Here is a 19,167-nt window from a genome sequence, read left to right as displayed (position 1 = left end):
ACTCTTCCCTGTCTGGGCTTCTCCATCCCTTTAGCCAGAAGAGAGAAATAAAGGTGGGGAGTGGGTACCCCTCTTCCTTCCTTCCCTCAGGGGTAGGCATGAAACAAGGGCGGGGGGCCCAGAAGCCAGGAAAGCCCTATTCATTTGGGAGGGTCGGGGGAGGGCTGTGGGAGTGTTTGCTTTTGAGAGTCCTGGTCCGAGGCTGTTACTCATGAGTCCTGAGGAAATCTGAGATGGACATACATCTTTATTTACAGCAACAAACAGAACGGACCCACCCTCCATTCCCTCCCTCTCCCCTTCCAGTCTTTTCTATACCGTTCCCCCCTCCTACCCCACCCTGGGCCCAAGGCCAGCCCTGCCCTCCGGGGTCACTGTGTGGGTCAGGTCCCCCCACCAAGACCCCAGGAGGGGACGGGGGAGGGGTTTGGCTGAGGTCGGGTGGGATGTGTTTCTTTTCACATTTTGCTGTTCTCGAAGCCTGGGATGGGGGCAGGGGAGGCAGGCACAGGGGCAGTGAGAGGTAGAGGAGTGCACAGCCCCGCCCCAGCCTCCCCCATGCCCCTGTCCCTCCCCCAACTTTCACAGTGTTCGGCAGCCCTGGCAGCTGATCCAGGAGCCGTCCCCGCTCCCGTCGCCCCCACTAGGTCCTGGGAAACCGGGAAGGAGGACCGGCTCCCCCTCTCACCGGGCTGGGGTTCCAGGAGGGTGCAGGGCGGATGGGAAGGGCCCAGGGGGAGGGGGCGGCGCAGCCTGGGGTGACAGCCAGGGACACGGGGCGGCCTCCAGAGCGTGCAGGGGTCAGGAGGAGAAGCAGAGGCCGCAGCACTCCATGCAGATCTCCAGGCAGTCGGCCGACTCGCAGCAGGCGTCCAGGATGCCGCAGTCCAGGTCGCAGGGCAGGTCACAGTCGGCACACTCGCCGGAGCCGCAGCAGCAGCAGCAGAGGCATGAGTCCTCGGAGCTGCAGGAGCCGCATGTGGCGCAGTCCAGGACCAGGTTGCACAGCGTCAGGAACTCGCAGAACAGGCAGGACAAGATGCAGTGGACACAGCAGTCTGAGGGCGAGAGGGCCGGGGGCTCACTTGGTGAGGAATGACGTTCGTGCAACCCTCCCTGGGTACCGGGAAATGGGGACCCACCTTCCAGGTGACCCCAAGGCACAGGGAAGTCACAGGGAGTGAGGGTCTGAAACCCAGCAGCCTAGATCCCAAATCCCTGCTTCCGAGGGACCGACTCCCTCGGTCATTTATCTATTTCATGAACATACCCAGGATGGGTATGTTCCAGACCCTGTTCTAAGTGTTGTGCAGGAATTAAACTCAAGGAAAGTTATGACCAACCTAGATAGAATATTGAAAAGCAGAGACATTACTTTGCCAACAAAGGTCCGTCTAGTCAAGGCTATGGTTTTTCCGGTGGTCATGTATGGATGTGAGAGTTGGAAGAAAGCTGAGCGCCGAAGAATTGATGCTTTTGAACTGTGGTGTTGGAGAAGACTCTTGAGAGTCCCTTGGACTGCAAGGAGATCCAACCAGTCCATTCTGAAGGAGATCAGCCCTGGGATTTCTTTGGAAGGAATGATGCTAAAGCTGAAACTCCAATACTTTGGCCACCTCATGTGAAGAGTTGACTCATTGGAAAAGACTCTGATGCTGGGAGGGACTGGGGGCAGGAGGAGAAGGAGACGACAGAGGATGAGGTTGGGGGCAGGAGGAGAAGGGGACGACAGAGGATGAGATGGCTGGATGGCATCACTGACTCGATGGACGCGTGTCTGAGTGAACTCCGGGAGTTGGTGATGGGCAGGGAGGCCTGGCGTGCTGCAATTCATGGGGTCACAAAGAATCAGACACGACTGAGTGACTGAACTGAACTGAACTGAAGTGAAACTTGTAACAGCTCCTTGAGGTGGGGCTGTGTCAACCCCTCAATACAGATGAAGAAACGGAGGCTCTGAGAAGTCTCTTCAAAACCAATCCAGGGACTTCCCTGGTGGTCCAGTGGTCAAGAATTCACCTGCCAATGCAGGGGATACTGGTTGGATCCTTGGTCCAGAAAGATCCCACATGCTGTGGAGCAACTAAGCCCATGGACCACAACTACTGAGCTTGTGCCCTGGAGCCTGGGAATTGCAGCTGCCGAGCCCACGTGCCTTAGAGCCCTGCTTCACAACAAGAGAAGCAATGAGAAGCCTGCAGATTGTGACTAGAGAGCAGACCCCGCTCTCTACAACTAGAGAAAGACCGAGCACAGCAGTGAAGACCCAGCACAGACAAAAGTGAAATAAATAAATAATCTATGAGGAATCCTACCACCCTGCTCAGCTCTTGCCCAGTGACAGCATCCTTACTCACTCCCCGCCTCTGGCCACCCCTGCATTCACACGGAGGCCAGAGGACCCTTGAAAGACTTCTGTTGGATTCCATCCTTCCCGCCCTCAGGACCCTCTAGCAGGTTCCACTTCCCTGGGAGGAAAAGCCCAGGGTGCTCAGTGACCCCCGAGGCCCCTCTCCCATCACTCCGCCGTGGCCACACTGGCTGCTCCCCATCCTGCAGGCATGGCCCCCTTGTTCTTTCAGCGCTCTGGCCCCAGAAACCTGCTCCGCTCACTCTATCTCTCCTTCTTCAAATGTCTCCCCTCGGTGAAGCCTTCCTCCAGAATCCTCTTCAATACCGCAAGCTGCCCACCTGACCCCCGCACTCCCGTCCCCTCCCGCAGGCCTGCTCTGCCTCCCTGCCTAGAACTCATCACCTTCCATGGCTTCCACAGCTCTGCCACCTACTAGAGTACCAGCATCAAAAGGGAGGGCGCCCAACACTGGCACACTGCGGGTACTGAGTAAATAAATACAAGGGAGGGAATTAACGTGTGCTCCCGCCCTTGGGCATCCAGCCCGACGTGGCGGCGCTGGCTCAGCAGCCCAGGCTCTGAACTGCTCAGCGTGTGGCCAGGGTGCTTGGCTGGCACTCCTCCCAGGGGCCAGGCCATAGGCTGTGTCCGGTTCCCCTGACCAGGCGGGCCCCTGGTACAGGCTGCTGGTCCAGTGGGAGTCTCACACTGCCACGGAAGCTCTGATGCCCACACCCAGGTCCTGTGTACAGGGAATCTTTTGCGACCTTATGAACTGTAGCCTGTCAGGCTCCTCTGTCCGTGGCATTCTCTAGGCAAGAATACTGGAGTGGATTGCCATGCCATCCTCCAGGGGCTTCTCCCTACCCAGGGTTCGAACCCATATCCCTTAGGTCTTTTGAGTTGGCAGATGGGTTCTTTACCACTAGCACCACCTGAAAGCCCCACTAGGAGTCTCACCTCTCACCATTCCTCCCCTGGAACTTCATCAACTAGCCACATGAGCCAGTTCTCACCTCCGTGCTAACGCACCCTGGCCGGATCCTCCTACTGGTCCTTTAAGGCTTGCTCGGACACCTCCAGAGCCTTCCCAGACTCCCCTCCCGTTTTCGGCGCTGGTGTGGGCATCCCTGTGTTCGCTTTATCACTCCTCATTTATCGTATCGCAGGGTGAGATGACCTGTTTGTGCCTCTCATGAAAGCTTTATGAAACCATCTCCTGGGTACCCTGCACACAGCACAGTGCCTGGCTCACAGGTCATGCTCTGTTAACTTTGTTTCATTTTAAAACATATTTATTTATTTGGCTGTGCTGAGTCTTCTTTGTGGTATTCCCCGACCAGGAATCAAACCCAGGCCCCTTGCATTGGGAGCATGGAGTCTTAGCCACTGGACCACGAAGGAATGCCTTCCTGTTCGCTTTAAATGTACGAATATCCCCTTCATAAATAAGGTTCTTGGGCATAATCTGCTCTGGGGGGAAGGGTGAAAGTTATGAACATGTCATGTGCAAAGGTGTACACTGAATTCTGTACACTGATTTCAGGTGTACACTGAATTCTGTACACTGATTTCAGGTGTACACTGAATTCTGTACACTGATTTCAGGTGTACACTGAATTCCGTACGCTGAATTCAGGTGTACACTGAATTCTGTACACTGAATTCTGTACACTGGATTCTGTACACTGATTTCAGGTGTACACTGAATTCTGTACACTGATTTCAGGTGTACACTGAGTTCTGTACACTGAATTCAGGTGTACACTGAGTTCTGTACACTGATTTCAGGTGTACACTGAATTCTGTCTGCAGAGGACCAGCCAGTCTCCCAACATGGAGACAAACTACTTAAAAGTTCTGGGGTTAAGGTCAAGCATCACTGGGTTACAGGCAGCCGTCACCTTGCTGAACTCATGCCTGTGGGGCGGGGGACCTGATTGCCCAGGGCAGCCCCCCAGAGGACCTCTGTGCGGCAGGAACAACCGCGGGTGTATCCAGGTGCTCTGACCTCCCACTGCACTTTGCACCCCCACCTTCCCCCCAGTTAAGCACCTGATGGTGCATCATTTTATTCTGCTATTGTGCTCTCACTAGGCAAATGGTCCATAGCTCAAGGAAAATTTCTGTTTCCAGAAATGGGGTGGCTTTGGTTGGACCAGCCCAGATGGTTCCATTCTCTGTTACAGCAACTCTGAGAGAGGAGGGACGAGAAGGGGTGGTCTTGAGAGCTCAGATGTGTCTCACTTTACCCAAGTGTCCTCTGCAAGGTTCTCTGTCTTGCATCAGATTCCCTGGAGAGCTTGTTAAAATCTAGACTCCTGGGCCCCACCCAGAGGTTTGGACCTTGAGGGCCTGGCGTGGGGATAGGGTGCCACGCTTCTAAGCAACCTAGTAAAGATGCTGCTGCCGCTCCCTGCATCAGACTTCTGGAGGCTTCTCTCTGGGGGACGCAGAGTGGGGTGCTTACCTTCCTGCGCCTGGAGGGGAATCTGGGAGGCAGCGGACTTGGTGCTGCCCTTGCTCTTCTTGCTGCCCTGGCTAGCGAGAGATGGGTGCGTCTGCAACTTCCGATGGGCCTTGGGGCCACCCAGGGCACCGTTCCCCGTCCGCCTGGCGCTGCCCAGCTCCGAGGGGTGGCCAGAGCCATTCGCCACTAGTGGGGTGCAGTCCAAGGGGTTCCCCTGGGGCTGGCCTAGAGAGACCATGAGAAAAGGGCGATGGAGGAGAAGGTGGGGGATGGGGTGGCCGGGACAGTCTCCCAGGGCTCTGCTCAACTCCTGCTGGCTTCGCTCCTAGACACACCCCAGTTTACCTAGCTGATCTGCATTTTTGCAGATGAGGAAACCGAGGCCCAGAGAGCAGAACTGACTTGCCCAGAGGCGCATCACAGAATAGCCTCCAAGTGGAGCCTGGCCCCTGACTTCCAGGCCAGGGGTCATTCGAGAATAGACAGAGGTGCAGGCAAGGGGAGAAGCGCAGGGGCCTGCACCCCACCTTCTTATCCCATGTGAAATCCACTCTCCTGCTCTTGGGGTCTGGGGATTTTGGCGACAGTGGTAGCGGAGAGAGGAGGAGGGGCAGCACGGAAGTAGTTAACCATCACCTCGGCCCCTGCCAAGCCCCCAGCTGCTTCTGCCCTTCGAGTGCCGGGTGATTCATTGGAAACATCTGTTTGGAGATGAACGCCTGGCCCTGGAATCCAGGGGGGCTCCTCACAGCAGCCCCCCCACCTCCTGCTCCTTCCACCCCCAGCTCCCCTGCCCCCGCTGGAAGAAAGTTTGTTGAGCGGCCCTTGGGGTCCAGGTGGGGAGCGGGAGAGGGAAGAGGGAAGCCAGCAGGGAGACCTCAGAAGCCAGGAACCCTGGGTCCCCATCCCAGACTGAGGGACCAAGCCAGCTTATTAGTGGGGTGCGGGGAAAACGGTCCTGGAGAGCATGCCAGCACCTGGTTCCTTGCCTCACCTCACTCAGGTTTGCCCACTTGGATGGTACGGTTCTGTCCCCAAGAGATGAAGGCAGGTGTATGCACGTGTGTGTGTGTGTCTGTGTGTCAGGGCAGAAGTCTGAGAAGGGGTCACAAGAGTTCAAGGACCCCTCTGCTCAGGGCCCCTGACTCCTGGGTGGGATCCTCTGGCCCTGAGGACCCTCAGTAAATGTATAAATTTGGGGCGCTTCCTTCTCTCTGGCCCTGGGGTCTGGATCCCCAGGTCCCTCCAGGCCAAATCTCTGGGTCTGGATTGTGGCAGGAGATGTCAGGGGGTGGTGGGGGGTGTTGGAGGCTGAGGGGACAGAAGGGGGCCTGACTGGGGGTACTGGGCCTTCTAGTAATGGTGGGAGCACTTCGCCGGGCACCCACGGCACGCTGGCACTGTTTGGAGCACTTGGGGTGCGAATTGTTCTCTCTATTGCTATGGGGCGGTATCCTTTTACAGATGAGGAAACTGAGTCCCAGAGATGTATAGAAACTTGTTCAAGGTCACACAGATAAGGGTCATAGGTAGGATCAGCCTGGAGGCTAAAAGGTGGGGCTCCAAGGGCAGAGGGGCGTGGAGTGGGGCAGAAGTTGGGAGACAAAGGGCTGAGGAATGAATTGCTACTACCACAACCGTCACTACTCTTGAAATTAGTAGCCAACATGTTTTGAGCTGTGATGAGGTACCAGATACAGTGCTGAGAGTCCTATGTTTAATAATTTCGTTAAGTGTCAAACAGAACTACTGTTACTAGCCCATTTCATAGATGAAAAAACCAAGGCCCAGAGAGGGTAAAACTTGCCAGAGCTTCCACAGCTAGGCAGTGGAGTGGGAAGGAGATGGCGATTGACAGAAAGGAGCTGAGGACAAGCTTGGTGGGGGGGGGCGGGTCAGGGCAAGGATGGGAGACAGAGCCACACTGGGAACCTTTGGCCCTGAGCAGCGGCTGGTCCCTGCATCTGGGTAAACAGGGGTAAGGCCATGGGAAGTGGCCAGGCCTGAATCATCCTGCCCCGACCTCTGGGCTCCACGGCCGGGGTGGCGGGGTGGGGGGATGACTGTGCTGAGTCCTTGGCCAGCTTTGGTGCCCTCTGCCCTGCTGCCTAAACACAGGCACAGTGACCAGAGGGCGGGGGCGTGTGGTGAGCTGAGGGCCCCGGGAGATTTGGGCGGACACAGAGCTTGCCTGTGGCCATGGCCGTGGGGGCTGAGTCACAGAGCAAACACCCAGGGCCCATGGACATAGGAGCGTCTGTCCCTTCCAGGCCCTCTCCTCCATGGCCACGGCGTTTACCTCTTTCTCTGGGTCCTGCTGGTGGGTGTGTCTCGAGGACAGTGTGCTAGTAGGATTTAGTAACCCCGACTTCCAGGGTGTCCAGCTTACCCCAAATGCCCTGCCTGAAAGTGGCTCCACGACTCTGCCATGCCAGCAGGGCAGGCAGGCACAGGACACAGCCCTGGGGCTGGAGACCTGAGCTCCCCAGTCTGTGTCCAGGGTGAGGGAGCCTCAGTTTCCTCATCTGTAAAATGGGCTTGTCAAGAGCTATCTGGCTGCCTCACTACAGGCTGATTTGGAGAGTCTGAGAGCTCATACAGAAAAAGAAAGTTGAAAAGTACCAATGTGTCCCATAGATTTTGCTGATCTTATTGGCAATTACAAAATGATTTTGGAAGCCCCTTCCCCTGCTTTTGAGGGTGATGGTGGTAAATTCTCCCCCTCCGGGACCTCCTCGGAGACATGGAGCCAAACCCAGGAACACAGCTGAGTTTTGCTCCTTTCTAGTTGCTCCACTAGAAGTGTCTCTCCTGCCATTTTGCTCTTGACACCCCGAAAGCTGGGCTGCCTCGGGCTCCGGTTTCCTGCTCCCGAGCCCCAGCCCCCCTCCGCAGACTGCACGTGCTCTCGTTCTGAACCACAGAATGAGGCTGCCTGCAGCCTGTCCACACTCATTCTGAACTAATTTTATCCAAATCATTTTGTGGATAGAAATGATGTGGATGTCCTCCTAGACAGCAAGGACAATGACAATGTCTTACACCCTTCCATTGCCCACACCTCAAAGTCCTGGCCCAGGCTAGGCTCCCGTAGGCACACAAAGCCCATCTGTTTTGGATTCCCTAGAGTGACCCCCACGTATTGCCACCCCAAACCCCGGACCCCTAGGACTCACATGTCACAGCTTCTATGGGGACATCGAGGTCAGTGCTGTCCAGGGTCTGGGGGGCCTCAGGGTCATTGCCTTGGGTCATGGGGGGTGCCGCTGCTTCCTCCAGGGAGCCCTCCTCAAGCGCTGCCTCTGCGGGGTGAGCGGATCCGGTCACTACCTCCAGCCCAGGAAGGAGGGATGGGGTCTGGGCTAGAAAAAAGCAGACGACTGAGGGACATCCTTCTGGTGCCCTCCAGCTGGCCCAGCCCTGGTCCCCTCCCCACGGCCCAGAATGCCCTGAGCCCTCATTCTTGGTCTCTGTACCAGTTACCCAGCCCTTACCCTATCTGGTAACGGTGCCAGCCTCTAAAATAGAAAGGTCTCAAACCACAGCCCATGAGCGAGCAAGGGTGTGTGCACGTGGAAGTGTGTGTGTGTGTGTGTGTGTGTGTGTGTGTGTGGTCAGGGAGGGGGCCAGAGATGCACAGTACAAAGGAAAGTGGGGGAAGGAGGCAGAGACACAGTGCAGGAGAGAACAGATGGACAGTGACGGGGAGATAGGAACAGGCATCCAGAGCGACGTGCAGAGAGAAAGAATCAAAAGGATGTGAAAGGCAGAAGCGAAGAGAGACAGTGCATCAGAACTCGAGAGACCGGGCACTTAGACGCCCAGTGACAGACAGCCCAGGGCAGGCAAGCAACTAAGACAAAGTCAGTGATGGAGAGAAAGATAAAGACGAGGGCAGAGGCAGAAGCGATGGAGAGGGAGCAATATACAGATGGAGAAACGGTGAGAAACCAGGGCAGAGAGAGAGGACGATAGCACGAGAAAGAGTCTGAGAAGCCTGGGGTGAGGCGGAGGGGCTCCAGGCAGGAAGAGAGACAGGGAGACGGCCCAAGAGGGCTGGAAGAGGCGGCCGGCAGCCACATGTAATTACAGTGAGTGGCTCGGTCCCTCTGTCCAGGGTGGGCGGAAGGCAGACTTGGAGCCACCTTCAAACCCACAGTTCCTGAGGCAGCAGGACCAGGGCCGGCTGGGCCCAGGGGAGGAAAGTTCTGGGGGCTGGGAGGTGGCACCGGGAGGCAGAAAGGTGACCGGGCATGGGAAAGCCTGAGGGTGGACAGGACAAAGTGAGGCCTGGGGTCACGGGGCCAGGGGCCGAGGTGGGGCAATGACGGGGTGCAGCCTGGGCCTCCCATCAACCCCCAGGTTGTGCAGTGGGAATGACAGGGGCACCCCTAGAGGGTACCCCTTTCCTCAAGCCATGATGGGAGCAGGGGAGATGGAAACAGAGACCGAAGGGCTCAGAGAGGGGAGAGCCACACAGGGAGCCACAGAGAAAGATGACGAGAAAGGGTGATGAAATCCAGACAGTAAGAGGTCGGCGCCCATCCGTCCACACCACGGACAGATCACGAGACACACACACCCGCAGGGACAGAGACAAAGGCCAGTCTTAGAGACAGCAGTGGAGCCGACCACAGAGCACAGGTGGCCTTAGGGACGGGGTCTTTCTCTGAGCTGTCTGCAAATGAGGGCAGGGGAGGATGGGGCGGGGAGATATAAGAGGGAGCAATTCAGGTTGGGCACGCAGGTCAAGGGGGTGGGAGCATCTGGAGGGCAGGGGACGATCCAGGGGCTCAGAGACCCCTGGATGATCCTTGTTCCAAAGACTCTGGTCTCCCATGGCCAGGGGGTGGGGGCTCCAGGGGCCCCATGGAGGTTGCACAGAGAGCAGCAGGCATGCTCCAACCTGTCTGGGGAAACCACTGGCCCTGCCTGGAGCTGGGAGCTGGGACAGGGAGGAGGGAGCACTGGGGCTTCAGCCACCCCTGAAGTGTGGCAGTTATGTGCTGGGAACCCCTCCTGGTGCCCAGGGAGGCAGGGGGTGGGTTCCTCCAGCCCCATCCATTCCTTAAGCTCCTCTCACCACCTGGCTAATAGGTTAATAGGAGGACAAGTGTTTTTTCTGCTGGGCCTAGGGGGAGCAGGGGAGCAGAGATGACCCCCAAGGGGGAGCCAGATTGCCCGCCTAGTGGTGGAGGCTGATCTATAGGGGAGCAGAGGGGAGGCTGGAGGCCAAGACCAAGCTGAGAGGGAGGCTCACAGCTTGAGTTCTAGTTCCCAGGAAGGGAGGGGGCTGCCCAGCTCCAGCCTCTGGCCCCAGAGGCGTCCTGCCAGAGCCCGGAAGTGGGAGTGCTGACCCTCCCAAGCCTGTAATGACAGAGGCCCGAGCCAGGAGCTGGAAGACCCAAGCCCTGGTTTTTACCGGATACCAGCTTGGGCGAGTTACTAGGACTTAGGTCGCCTTGCATGAAAAGGGGACAAGCATGCTTGTCCCTCAGGGTTTCAAAGAGTAAATGAAACCCTCAGCGGTACCTGGCATGCAGGGGGCCACTCCCATACGCTTCCCCCGCCCGTCCCCTGCCTGACCTCTCTCCTCTCCCTTCCTTCCTTTCCTCCTTCCTTCCTGTGCTGTTTGCTGTGACAGCGACGACACACCCCCCCAACACGTCAAGCACTGGGTGGACCACAGTGAGAAAGACCAGGTCACTGACCCAGGAGCCCTCTGTTGGGGTGGGGGTGGGTGACAGTCTCACAAACTGAAGGGCAGGGGTTACAGCAGGTGCAGCTAAGGACTGTGGAAGCAGAGAAGATGGGCACTCATCCCCGGGGTGTGGTGTGTGTGTGTATGTGTGTGTGTGCAAGTCTAGGAGGCTTCTTGGAGAAGGCAATGCCCATATCGGGTCTTGAATAATCAGTCAGTCAGCAAAGAAAGGGGAAAGGACGTTCTGAGACCAGCAGCAGACCCCAGCGTGAACAGCTGCGGTGTGAACGAGGGAAGATAGAGTAACTGCGTGGCGGGCCTTGTGGTCACGTCCCAGGCTTTCTCCTGAGGTCACCAGGGCACACAGCGGTGACACTGTCGCTCTTGGAAGGGAAGGAGCCGAGCCTGCAGCTCTCTTGGGCCCCCAGGGTTGGAGAGGGAGGAAATTGAGAAAGCAGGATTAGGAGACGGGTCCCCACCCCGGCCCTCCTCCCCGACATGTTGACTGCCACACTCTGGGCAGTCTCTCCTGACAGTCACCTACAGGGCTGGTGACCTTGAATCTGGTGGGAACAGGAAATTACAGAGCCCAGACGAGGTTCTGAGGAGGCCCCTCCTGCAGGAAGCCTGCCATTCTGGGGTGAGCATCAGACCTTGGAAGGAAACCAGGGAGGAAAGTAAATCCAGTCCAGTTATCTTGACCTGGAAACACAGACAGACAGACCTCTTGGAGCCAGAGGGCAGCGGAGGGGACCCAGCAGACGCTGGAGGAGAAACCCTGAGGGCAGAAGAGGAAACTGCAGACGGCACAGAGATGGGGAGCAGGCTGAGGAGCAAGAAGTGCCGGGGAAACCTGTCTGTGGATGACGCATGGACCGGGGGCCGCGACACCAAGATGCTGGACCAAAAACAGCTCTCACCGCGAGCACACGGGGCAGCAAACCCAGATAAGAGGTGGGGCCCACGGGGTCAACCATCAAGAAGCCGAAAGATCCCAGTTTTCCTTCTTGGGACCAGGAGACCTCTGCTCAGCCCCAGAGGGGAGAACGTCTCTAAGGAGAAACTTCTGGAGGGTGGGGAGGCCAGCAAAGGCCAAGGGCCACTGGGTGGACAAGCAGCTTAAGTTGCTAGGCATGAAGGCACCTGCCCAGGGTGGGGGTGGTATGAGAATCCCTGGTTGGGGTCCTGCCCTCCCTGGAGGTGCCATCTGCTCACCCACAGGTACATCTGCCCCATCTGATCAAATAGCCACTTTTTTCTAATGTGCACAGGGGTAATTCCCAGGAAATGGCAACCCACTCCAGTATTCTTGCCTGAAGAATTCCATGGACTGAGGAGACTGGTAGGCTGTACTCCATGGGGTTGCAAAGGGTCAGACATGACTGAGTGACTATCACTCACTCACTCCAGTGGTTAGGACTCTGCACCTCCGATATGTCTTGAGATGCAGCCAAAATAATAATAATAATAATAAATTAAAAATAAGATAATTGTATACTGGGAGCCAGCCATGCGGTGGGCATCTCTGAGCAGAAGCCCCAGTCCTGTACCTCTCTCAAGAGTCTCCAAAGGAGACATGCAGAAAGGCAAGGGCCCCTATGCCTCGATATACTCTCATCCTTGGCACAGGATAATGCCTTGAGTTCTGGAAAGACAGCCCCAGAAGAGGGTGGAAAGGTCACGTTTAAATCCATAAGCCCGAGAGGGAAACGGAAAGCCTCAAGCTTCAGCCGGACCCTGTGTGCTCCCTTTGCTTGCCATTCCTGGACCGAGAGGGGGTTGGGGGGACCTCTTCCAGGTGGGATGGGTTCAGCCCACGCCTGGAAAGGGCCCAGAGGACCCACGTCCTTGAGCTACCATGCCTGCTTCCTCCAGCCAAGCCCACTCCCCTGTCTTTGTGGACAGTGGGCCCAGCCTCTCCCCTGGAGCTCCGACCATCTCTGAAGAGGCAGCCGGGATCTGATCTGCTCAGAGAGCAGTGACTGGAGACCTTCATCCCAGTCCCTCCTTGACCTGGTATTCAAGGCCTCAGTCTATGCCTTCAACCTAATCAATGGACAGGATCCTGTGTTCCAGGTCGACTGACCTCTCCGTGGTCCCAGGCCACCACTGGGCCTTCTGCCCAATCCATCCCGGCTTATATTGTCCCTCTGGATCAGAAGGTCTTACCCCTCCCCTCTCCCCAAATCCAATCACCCTTCACCACCCAGCCGGAGGTTCACCTCTTCCTCCAGAAAGACTACCCTGACCCTCGAGCCAACAGTCCCTCCTCGGAGTGGCCACTTCCTGAGGATTCAGCGCCCAGAGCTCCCTGCTGTAAACTGTAACTGGGAGTGAAGCGTGGGTCCTCAACCAGCCCTCCCCAGCTCTCGCCTGGGGCGACGTCAGTGTCATCTTTGCACCCCCAGTGGCACTTAGCCAATGTCTGATGGCGAGGACTGAGTTCTGGAGTCTAGAATGCCCCAGGTTGGGAGGAGGAGAGAGAACCAGGTGAGAATTGGGGTTGGTGCCTGGCACCACGACAGTAAGAACGTGGGCTTGCTTGATACACACTGCGACCCATGGGACACAGGCCCAGGCCACCAGGACAAGGACTGGAGAGGGCCTGAGCTGACCAGTTAGGCTGGGTCCAGCTGGTTTTATTTTAGGTCTAAAAGCTCCAATTCCCCAGGAAACTCACTTCAGAACCAAGAGCAGGAATGTGACGCCCCAGTGCTGGACAGAAATTTGCTGTGGGTTAGGGAGCCAGGCTCCCGGGGCTCTCAGGGCTGGAGGAGGAGGAGGCCACTGGGGGAGCCAAGGGTGTGGGGGCTTGGCCACCAGCCCCCAACCAGAGCTGCCCTGGGCCCCCTTGCTCCCCGTTTGCATCCTGGGCGGCTGAGGGAGGGGCTGACTTGGTTCCTGGCGGTCCTGCCGGAGGCAGGGCCCCCTGGGGTAGCGCCGTGGCCTTGCTGTTCTGTCAGTGCTCAGCAAGGGGCGTGGGGGATTCTGGTCTCGGATTCAGGCGTCTGTGGGGTTTTGGCTGGGTCTCCTGCGGTTTGGGCTTCCTGGGCAGCAGGCTCAATCTCCCAAAGCGGCAGAGCCAGGCCTTCTCGTGTTATGAAAGCCACATTGTCTGGCCCTGCCCAGGCTGGGGAGGGGGCTTGCTGGGGCTGGGCCTCAAGTTACAGCCCAGGACTTAGCCCTCCCAGTGGCCCACCCTGGCCCTTGTCCCGGTTCCAGGCTCCAGCACATTCAGCCTCTCCTCCCCCTGCTGGGGCGGGAACGGGTCACACAGGAGAGAGGGTCTTGGAAGGAAGGAGTGGAGGAGAGAACAGAGAAGATGGATAAGCCAGGGAAGAAGGCAGGGGAGACGGGGAGAGAGGCAGAGAATCAGGAGGCCGAGAAAGAGAGAAGGGGCAAGAGAGAGAAAGAACCTTCCCAGGCCCCTGCCCCGTGCTCTCCTCCCAGGCTCCAGGAGCCCAGTTCCTGAAGGAGTTTATACCCCAGAAGTCCCCACTCCAGGGCCCCCACATTCAGCGGGGCAGTCTGAGGGCTGGCGGGATGCAGAGCAGACACGTTGGTTTCATGTATGTGCGGGCCCCTGGCCAGCCGTCTGCCACTTGCCCTCCCACCACTTTAGACACCATCCCCACCTCCACAACCCTGGGTCTCCAAAGGGCCAGCGTCCACACCAGGTAGACTTGGGTCTTTCCAAATGGGCAGACCAGTCCCTATGCGTGGATGTGCAGACTGAGGCCATAGAAGGGAAGAAACTTGTCCAAGGCCATGCAGGAAGTTCATGTCAGAGGTCCAGGATGAGACCTCCATTATTTGGAGACTCAAAGAGGGGCGAAAGGGCTAATGGGGCTGGGTGAGAGGGAGGCAGATGATCAGACTAACCTAGAACTGAGATTAAAGGCATGACATCCGGGCCTGTGCTCCTGCCCACCACCCTTCCGCCTTCCCCAACAAACCCTAGATGTTCCTGACTTCTCCCTGTCCCTGCTGTCCACTGGGAACCTCAGCGCACATGTGTATGGTGAGAAGGTGGACAGAGAGCCACATCACCAGGACTCCCCAGGGCCCCTGCCTTCTTACCAGGCCCCCTTAGGGAGTCACAAACCCTGAGAGGGGGTAGGCTCCTGCAGGAATAATTCCAGGAAGGTTACAGATCCTGTATTTGGGGGAAGGGACAGTTCATTTGAGTGGTGGGCACTTGGTTGGGGTGAGTGCCTGAAATAGAGAAGCGGGGAGAGAGAAGGAGAGGGGTGGGGCGGGGGAGAAACTCTGTGTATGTGTGTATGCGTGTGTGTGCCTGTGTGTGTCTGTGTGTGCAAGCAGGGTAGGAGTGGCGGGGGCTGGCCAGGCCCCGGGTGGGGAGGAAGGCGAACGAGAGGAGATGGCAAGGAGGGGAGGGGCCGATCCTGCAGCCGCTTGCTGTGGACAAAAGTTTTCGGGAAGCGCTAGGCTCCGGCTAGGATGGGGGAAGGGAAGGAGAGAAAGACTCAGACACCCCCACCTCCGCCTGAGGCCCCCATAAATATTTACACACTGGGCAAAAACGGTTGGGACACAAATCCCAGACGGACAGACAGACACTGCGGTGTGTGTGTGTCTGGTGTTGGGAGTGGAGAGAGTTGGAGCCAACTTGGCGCGGCCGCTGCCTCCGTTCGGGCCCTGCCCCCATCGTCCCAGCCCTCCACTCTCCTTGGACCCGGTCCCCGATACCCAGATTTCTCGCCCCCACCTCCACTCAGGGTCCCCCGAACCGTCTCCCCACTTCTCAAAGAGGAGAGGGGAGAAATACCAGCCGCCCTCCCCCAGCCGCCTACCCCTGCTCCCGTCCGGTCTTGTTTTGCATCCCTGCTTCCTACCTGGGCCCGGGGCTGCGCTGGGGGCTCCATGGGGCGCGTCGCAGTGAGGGGGGTGCTGGCCACTCACCTGGGACATCGGCCCGGGACCTACGAGAAACAAGGCTCAGCGGGTGGGGCGGGAGGTCCCCGCGCGCGCGCGCGCCGGGGAAAAGGGGGCCGGGGCAGGGGGCGATCCGGCGGTAGCCGCGCGCCCACACCCCTCCCGGCTCGGTCCGGGACTGACTTACTCTAGTGAGCTGCGCGCCGCTCTCTCGCCTCGCGGGAATCACCGCGCGGGGCCTGCCATGCGCACCGGCCGCGGGCGCCCCAGCCCAGCGGCCACTCGGCCTCTCCGCGCCCCTCCCCTCTCACTCGCTCCTTTCTCGCATTTCGGCGCCAGCGCGCGCCTCTCGCCCCCTTGCTTCTGCCTCCTCTCCCTGCAGCCCCCTCGCTCCTCCCCGGCTCGCCTCTCCTCTTCCCTCCCCTCCTCTCCGGCCCACCCTCTCCCCGCCCCCTCCTCGCCTTCCCAGGCGTCCCCCACCACCACGTCCCTTCCCCCGCGCCCGGCTAGGCGCTGCCTGGGCCGGACACGTCTGTCCGCGGGGCGCCGCGGCCGGAGCCCCCACAGGAAGCCGGCTCCGCGCGTTTCCTCCGCGCTCTCTGAGCTGGGCCCCAGTCTCCCCAAATCTCCGCCCCGCTCCCAGGCCCAACTCCCCGGGAAGCTTGCAAAGGGGGCCGCGAGTTCCCCTTCGCCTGCTAAACTCTGCAAAAGTTTTGGGAAAAGCAAGAGAACGAGAGAGAGAGAAAAACCACGGTGATCACAACTACCTCGTGCCAATTGTCTGAATATTTGTGGCCCCCAAATCTCGTTGTCCCAAAGGTGGGGAGTGATCGAGTTTCTCAGGCACGCTTCGCCCACCCCATCGGTCCCCGCCCGCGGTCCTAACCTGTGGCACAGACCGGGTGCCCACCCCGCCAGAAGCTACCCCCTTCGGGAAATCCGGTTGGTGACATTCGAGCCTCCCGTGTCCCAAGAGCAGCCCTCAGCATCCCTGATTCCCCCACCCCCACCAGCCGCACGTGGGAATTTGGGTCAGAAACCCGGCTTTGGAGGCTAAGAGAGGTTCTGGAGTTCAGCCCTTCATTTGGCTCCACACTGGAATCCGAGGCCTTCCAAATTGCGGGGTGCTTGGGAAAGAGGAGGGAGTGAGCCCCTGCGCGGGGCGGGGGGGGGGGGTGTTTGGGGGAGGGGCAGCCGGGCTACCCATCTGGAATTGAGCTGGATCCCTCCTCAGGGCGGGGGTATGAAGGAGCTGCGACCAGACAGTCGTGGTGGGGGTGGGGGTGGGGGTTAGTTCAGGGAACCTAGCTTGGCACCCGATCCCCGAGGAAGGGGGAGGCGTGGAGCCTGCGGCCCACCGGGTGAGGGGTGGGCGGGCCCGGAGACGATCAGGTGGGGCCGCCCGCTGGGGTGACGGCGTCTGGCCGCGCTAGACCGAGGACGCCTGGGAGCCGCGTCTGGGCTCCGCACCACGAGGGCCGGTGAGCAATTAGGGAGGCGGCGGCGGCGCCAGGCCAGTTCTCCCAGTTCCGCCTTCCAAGCCCGGGCTTGAAACCGGGGCTGGGACGCGGGGGCCGAGCTAGGGACCCAGGGCCTCTTCTCGGTGTTCCCCAGCCCCACCTCAGTCGCTACTTACGATGCTCAAAGGTCCTCGTGGCGCCGTCGCAGCCAGGACCACTGTGGCCCTCAGGGGTCTCGCCACCAAGAGGCAGCGTCCCCGCGATAAGCCCAGGTGCCTCCGGCCGGAAGTGGGGGCCCCCCCGGTGGGGAGGAAGGGGTCCCACTCCCGGGGCCGGGCTGCCTGCTGCGGAGCCCGGCCTGGAGCCCCGGGAGCCAGCCCGGATCAGGCTGCTGTCTGGAAGTTCTGGGGAGAGGGGCAGATTCCCCTTTCCTGGCAATGGCTGAGTCACCGGGACGCACCCGCGGGGCTTGGCGACTGCAGCATTCTTACCGGTTTACCTGGGCCCTGGAGCTTGGCCTCATCCGCCTCCAAGATTGGAAGTGGAAGGACGTAAGCAGGGGGTGGACATTGTCTCCAGGGCAGCCTCCACTGTCTCTTTCCTCTCCTGCACGTGCGGCCCCTCCCTAAGCGCAGACCCCAGCCCTGCACCATTAACCAACCCCCTCCCCCCCCCCCCCACACACACACCCCTCTTCTCAGTCTCTATCCCCAGCCCCTAAACTCTGGATCCGCCCAGTCTCCCAGCCTCTCTGTCTGAAATCACCTGCTTGGGATCAGAAGTCCCCTGACTCTGTCTGGTCCAGCACCAAGTAATATGTCTGGTTTGTTGGAAATGTAAAAACAGACTTTAAATTTAATCCCACATACTGATTATACAGGTGTGCTCAGTGTGTGAAAACTCAGCAAGCTGAATATTTATAGTGCAGGTACTTTTTTTTTTTTAATATGAGTATTATACTTGAATAAAAAGTTGGGAAAACAAAAACACCCACTAATTAAAATCATCATTCCAGGACAAAACACAGTATGGGGTGATGACCAGGTGGTGGGCCTTGGCATGGGACTCCAGTTCCAGACCTCAATTCCACCATCTACCTGGTCTCCTAGGAAGTCCCTTTACCTCTCTGAGCTTCAGGAGGAACGCACACTGGGACCCTCCATGTGGACCTTAATAGTTTCAGTGCTATCCAGGATCAGGACTAGGATGAGGTAACTGGGAGACTCTGCTGGGGTGCGAAATTTGGGAAGGTGCCAATATAAAATACATTGTAATTCGATATTAAAAAGCAAATCAGCAAATTACAGCCCTGCCAGCCAGCTGTCTGTTTTTATAAATAAAGTTTTATTGGAACCAGGGCTGAGATTAAAGTGAAACGAGTGAGATGGGATCATGAAAATTCAGGTTTAGATCCTGTCTTCATTTAAAATGTTGGCATTTTGTTCACTAGAGATTTTTTGCATTGATTTCAATTTTTAGATATATTGCAGGAAAATATTGTTTTATGTTAATTACCTAGGTTTTTTTTTTTTTTTTTTTTTTGCTGCTCCCTTGAAGTTTCACACGCGAGCCTCACTCACTGTAAGCCTTACACACCTCACCCTTGTCCTTGGCCTATTACCGTCTCTTCCCGAAGGACCTGAGTAAATGAGTAGAGGCTGAAGATGGTTCCACCACCTCCAGCCCCCCACCCCACAACACCAAGCGGGCTCTGCAGACAAGTCCAGACCTAGCTTTCCTGGGGCCCAATAATTAGTTCAGAGTCAAATGCAAAGTGCTCACATTGGCCTTCAGGCTCCCAGAGTTGGGCTCTACCCGCCTTCACTTTCGTCTCCCCTCATTCATTTCTTTCCAGCCTTGCTGCTTCCCGAGTTTGTTTTTTCAGCTTGTCTCGTGTGTTTGCTCAGGGCCTTTGCACTTGCTCTCCCATCTGCCCAGAATGTGCTTCCCCTAGCTATTCACTTGGCCCCCTTCCTTGTCTTCTCTACTTAGGTCATCTTCTCAGAGAGGCCATCCCAAACCCCTTGCTCTCTGTCCCCTCCCACCACTTTATTTTTCTACATAAACCTTTCACCTCTTTTCCTATTTATGTACTTGTTTGTTGACTAGTAGAATGTAAGCTCCAGGGGTGAGGGGACTTTGCTCTGTCTCCTAGGGGACTCCCTAGAACTGGGTCTGACACAGGTAGCTCAATATGTATTTCCAGTTTCACAGATGGGAATACAAGGGGCCAGAGAGGGAAAGGGGCTAATGCAAGTCACAAAGTGAGCTGGTGGTAAAAGCTAAC

General features: G+C 57.8%; 1 protein-coding gene across 3 annotated transcripts; it reads right to left on the bottom strand.

Moving 5' to 3' along the window:
- Positions 1–227: 227 nt before the first annotated feature.
- Positions 228–17,299, bottom strand: MDFI (MyoD family inhibitor). 3 transcript variants are annotated; one of them, XM_024983397.2, is made up of 5 exons: positions 17,057–17,299; positions 15,381–15,467; positions 8,000–8,125; positions 4,824–5,048; positions 228–1,058 (listed from the first exon to the last, which is right to left on the bottom strand). In XM_024983397.2, the coding sequence occupies exons 2-5, from the start codon at positions 15,454–15,456 to the stop codon at positions 802–804; spliced, it is 684 nt and encodes a 227-aa protein (XP_024839165.1). In that variant the 5' UTR covers positions 15,457–15,467; positions 17,057–17,299; the 3' UTR covers positions 228–801. The 3 variants fall into 3 exon arrangements, with proteins under 3 accessions (XP_024839165.1, NP_001192466.1, XP_005223440.1); NM_001205537.1 differs by having other exon boundaries at positions 8,000–8,185; positions 17,057–17,255; XM_005223383.4 differs by lacking the exon at positions 17,057–17,299 and adding an exon at positions 15,608–15,807 and having other exon boundaries at positions 8,000–8,185.
- Between the last annotated feature and the right edge of the window lie 1,868 nt (positions 17,300–19,167).

Source organism: Bos taurus, chromosome 23 (genome assembly GCF_002263795.3).
Source record: "Bos taurus isolate L1 Dominette 01449 registration number 42190680 breed Hereford chromosome 23, ARS-UCD2.0, whole genome shotgun sequence".
Lineage (NCBI taxonomy): Eukaryota > Metazoa > Chordata > Mammalia > Artiodactyla > Bovidae > Bos > Bos taurus.
This window is presented reverse-complemented; position numbering and strand designations above follow the sequence as displayed.

Bases quoted from the DNA above. Each gene is read 5' to 3' on its own strand.
- MDFI (NM_001205537.1), bottom strand. From the start codon at position 15,456: ATGTCCCAGGTGAGTGGCCAGCACCCCCCTCACTGCGACGCGCCCCAT. The intron at 8,186-15,380 runs GTAGGAAGCAGG...GCTTTTTTCTAG, and splicing joins CAGCGCAGCCCCGGGCCCAG to CCCAGACCCCATCCCTCCTT. The intron at 1,059-4,823 runs GTAAGCACCCCA...TCTCGCCCTCAG, and splicing joins TCCCCTCCAGGCGCAGGAAG to ACTGCTGTGTCCACTGCATC.